At 39.4% G+C, this 4,340-nt stretch overlaps 1 protein-coding gene across 6 annotated transcripts in view; it reads right to left on the bottom strand.

Annotated features, from left to right (window-relative positions):
* Positions 1-4,046, bottom strand: part of LOC119589943 (NAD-dependent protein deacetylase sirtuin-2-like) — a 15,676-nt gene extending 11,630 nt beyond the window's left edge. For 2 of the 6 annotated variants that reach the window (XM_037938613.1, XM_037938612.1), the window contains exons 1-2: positions 3,975-4,046; positions 935-1,067 (exon numbers count right to left, since the gene is read on the bottom strand). In XM_037938613.1, the coding sequence (XP_037794541.1) occupies positions 935-1,067; positions 3,975-4,031 (190 nt within the window). In that variant the 5' untranslated portion in view covers positions 4,032-4,046. Of the gene's footprint in view, positions 1-934; positions 1,068-3,335; positions 3,453-3,854 lie in introns of those variants that run through there. The other 4 variants (XM_037938618.1, XM_037938614.1, XM_037938616.1 and 1 more) reach the window with 3 other exon arrangements.
* Positions 4,047-4,340: the final 294 nt, after the last annotated feature.

Here is a 4,340-nt window from a genome sequence, read left to right on the forward strand (position 1 = left end):
AACATTTTCAGTCAATGAAAATTGGATAATTTTCTATGCATATATCCAATTTTGATTTGTAATCAACCACTATAGAAAAATTATTTTGATTTTGTTACTCTTGAAATTTGTGAATGACTCATTAAGAACTTCCTTATAAAAAGTAAAGAAACACATTTAGCTGAAACACCCTTGTTTTTTTCATCTCATGAAAAAAATCTAGAAACTTACTTTTCCATTTTTTTATCTTGTTGTTATGCTTATGATGAACAGAATTTTATTTGTAACATTAAACTTTTCACTACATCTTTAGTAACCATTACAACTGTTCCCAAATATTTTCACTCAATGTTATTATATGAAAAACAAATCAAGATAAATATCACTCTCCCTTAGGCTTCTTTCCTGTTAACTACGCTTTTGATTTGTTTCTTTGTGTCCCGGAGTTTCCCTTAGAAAGTCTTAAGTCTCTTGATAACTACAAATATAAATAAATTCATCAACTTATAATCAAACATGTCAATTCTTCTTTATACTTCAGACTTAACAAGTTAAAATCACTTATGGCAAAAGCTATATAAAGAGATAAATGTTTGAAACACAGCCATGCAAAAATAGAAAAAACTAATATAACGACCATAAAGAACACACAAAACTACACTATTAGGTAATAAAAATGATCAGCCAAAATTCAAACTAAGACAAAATCACTTATCAAACTCCTCAGAGCTATGACTGCATAGCAACACCTAGCATTCATGTGAGCTCTACAGAGCTCAAGTCTCCACCATATGTATTATGGCAGAATAAAACCTCACTGGCATTTCATTGTCTAAAAGATGGAATCAGTCCAAGCTTTATCTTCCTCAGTATAAACAGAGGAGGGGTTTGGCCTTTGCCAGAGTGCAGAGCATGGAGACTATTCCTTGGCTTCACAATGACTCATAACACTCACCTGTTTTTTTCTCCTCTGGTGATGCTGTGGATGTTTCCTTTCCTTCTGCTTTTGTCTCTTCTACAGGCTTCTTCACCTCCTCAGATGCCTGCTCAGGTGCTTTACTTGCTTCAGTATCTGCCATGACTGCAATCTAAAAGAAAAAATATGTATGCATTTATATACATCCATGTAGGTGAAACAGATTTATATAAGGCAATGTACTTGTATGCTGGATGAGGGACTTCAAAAATTAGATGAATAATCTATTGGTATTTTGGCTTCCTGTTGAAAAGTGATCTATGCTGAGGAAAGCCATCACATGAATACATGTGACAGAAGAAAAGGAGAAAATGAAAATAAGAGAGAAAAATATCAGCAGTCAGTTTCTTTTTAGAATTTCAAAATGTACTCCAACCATGACATGTATGTGAGAAATCTGTTTTGTGAATTCTTTATAAAATCTACTACAACAATTCTCTTACCTGATAGTCACAGTAGTATTAACATAAGAAAAAATTCAGGTTCAGTTTCACGACAATTTGCGATTGAAATTTAAAAGCTTATTAGGTTTTTAGACAACATAAAGTTAAAAACTCTTAAGATATTCTTTATAATTCGCTATTAACAACTGTGATCTTGTCTGTCCTTCTCTTTGTTATTATAAGTTATTCATAGATATCTGTTGATAGTTCAAGATCAATGAAACTGTACAGAGAATAGCTAAAAGCTCACCATAAAGCCATGAACCTTTACCATTCTATTCAGTAACCCTAAAGAATGTATTAGTATTTTACTGATTAACAAGACATGTGTGACATTTTTTGGAAAACAATCTTAAAGTTAAGAAGAAGGAATGAAAATATAGTAGAAATGGAACAAATAAAGTGAAAGAAAAAAAGGGAAGAAAATTGTTAGACACAATGGGAAGAGCTGGTGAGATACAAAAAGAGAAGGAGGGAGAGAAAGAGAAAAAGAAAGAGAGGGAGAGAAAAGAAGAGAGAGAGAGAGGAGAGAGAGAGAGAAGGAGAGAGAGGAGAGGAGAGAGGAGAGAGAGAGAGAGAGAGAGAGAGAGAGAGGAGAGAGAGAGAGAGGGAGAGAGAGAGAGGGAGAGAGAGAGAGAGAGAGAGAGAGAGAGAGAGAGAGAGAGGGGGGAGGGAGGGAGGGGGGAGGGAGGAGGGGGGAGGGAGGGAGGGAGGGAGAGAGAGAGAGAGAGAGAGAGAGAGGAGAAGAGAGAAGAGAGGAGAGAGAGAGAAGAGAAGAGAGAGAGAGAGAGAGAGAGAGAGGAGAGAGAGACGAGAGAGAGAGAGGAGAGAGAGAGAGAAGGGAGAGAGAGAAAAGAGAGAGAGAGAAAAGAGAGAAAAAGAGAGAAAAAGAGAGAGAAAGAGAGAGACGGAGAGAGATGGAGAGAAAGAGTGAGACGGAGAAAGCAAGAGAGAAAGAGTGAGACGGAGAAAGCAAGAGAGAGAGAGTGAGACGGAGAAAGCAAGAGAGAGAGAGTGAGACGGCAGCAGAGAGGATTGGAGTGGAGGACCACTACTCCACTCCACAAAGGGACATGGGACAATGGACTAAAGAGACAAAGAGAGAGAGGGACAGAGGCGAAACAAAAAGAAAAAAAAAAAGAAAAAAAAAAGAGAAAGAACGAGGCAGAGATGTGAAAAATGTAAAAGACAACAACTAAGACAAATTGCAAAAAGGGAAAGAAAGAGAAAGATGATGGCCAAACAAAGAAAGAATGAGAGAGAGAAAAAAACAAAATAAAAAACACGAAGACTTTAGACTGCACATAATGACATCCCAAAAGTAACACACCAATGCACTTAAAAAAAAAAGAAAGAAATAAAAAAAAAATCCTTCTCTTTCTTTCCAGATCCACACCAATCAGTTGGTCCCAAAAATGATACACATTAAGAAGCTGTCACAGCCTCCGATGATATAATCTCCCTCTTGCAACACGACATCATGGGCAACATTGGTAATCAGTCCACCACAAAATTTCACACAGAATCACATCCACTCACCAAATGACTGGTTCCACAACTGGTCACAAGATGCCGTCAAGAGCGCGTAGGCCGTCCCTTAGGGCAATACCCCCAATCCTCCCCCCCTCCCCCAACACTTCCAGTCATGAACAAAAAAAAAAAAGAAAAAAAGAAAAAAAGAAAAAGAAAGAACAAAACAAAAAAAAATGACAACCATATACCTCACACTCACCATCACCTGGGCCAGCAACCACCCTTGCATGCCACTCAGGCTATAAATAGGAGCTGCATGTGGATGTCAAACAGCACAGAATCTCATCATCCATTCTAGTATTACATTTTGGACAATATCACTCTGCTTGACACACAGATCAGGTGAGAAAAAATGCTAAGACAAAAAATGGGAGCTAGTAGAAGGGGAAACCATGACAACCAACCTGTCAAATCAAGGAGGAGAAACCACTCTACTGACAATGGTTGTGAAGGAAACCACTGAATTCCATCACGAACAATAATGAACGTCTGAGAGAGATGGGGGGTAAGGGGGGAAGGGGGAAATGGGGGTAGGGGAAGGGGAGAATGGGTTAGGAGGGGGAGGGTATGAGGAAGGGGAGGAGGGGGAGGGTATGAGGAGGAGGAGGAAGAGGGGGAGGAAGAGGGGGAGGAGGAGGAGGAGGAGGAGGAGGAGGAAGGGTAGGAAGAGGAGAGGAAGAGGAGCAGGAGAGGGGAGGAAGAGGAGGTGGAGAGGGTCGAAAGAGGAGGAGAAGGGAGGGGAGAGGGGAGGGGTGAGGGGAGGAGTCAGGATGGAAAGTGGGAGGGGGAAGAGCCTCCTGCATCTCCTCCTCTTCGTCGTCTCCCACTTACTTCTTCTTCTCGTTCTGTCCCTCCTCCTCTCGCCTGGCAGAACCAACCCTCTCAATTCCCCTTCATTTCTCTCCCTCTCCTTATCGACATACCTTATCCTACACGGCTTCAGAGCGTCCTAACACCACTGCATAAATAGAACCGGGTACTGGACATACTAACCTAGAGAGAGACGTGGCAGCGACCAAAAAAATAACAAGAATCCAGATCACCTTGAACTTTTTCTTGTTAGTGTTGTTGTTATTGGTCGGTTGTCCTCCGGTGCTCATTTTGGTACATCAGGGGGGACTATTGTAAACCAAATTTTCCATGTTATCCTACTATTCATGACTGATAAGATAGTGAATTTAGTGTTTTTGGTGCTTTTTGTGTTTTTCTTGTGGATTTTAAAGTTATTTGTTGCTACAACTAATAAAACTTGTTTGTGTGAAAATCTTATTTCAAATTGGAATGAGTAAGCAATTCATAAATACTATAGCTAATTACTTGTTCTCTTTACTTTAGATATATCTCTAATTATAGAAGCATGTCATATATGCTAATATTTCGCTAGATGTCACAGCACGGTTATTAAAGAC

This window comes from Penaeus monodon, chromosome 26, assembly GCF_015228065.2.
Source record: "Penaeus monodon isolate SGIC_2016 chromosome 26, NSTDA_Pmon_1, whole genome shotgun sequence".
Taxonomy (NCBI): domain Eukaryota; kingdom Metazoa; phylum Arthropoda; class Malacostraca; order Decapoda; family Penaeidae; genus Penaeus; species Penaeus monodon.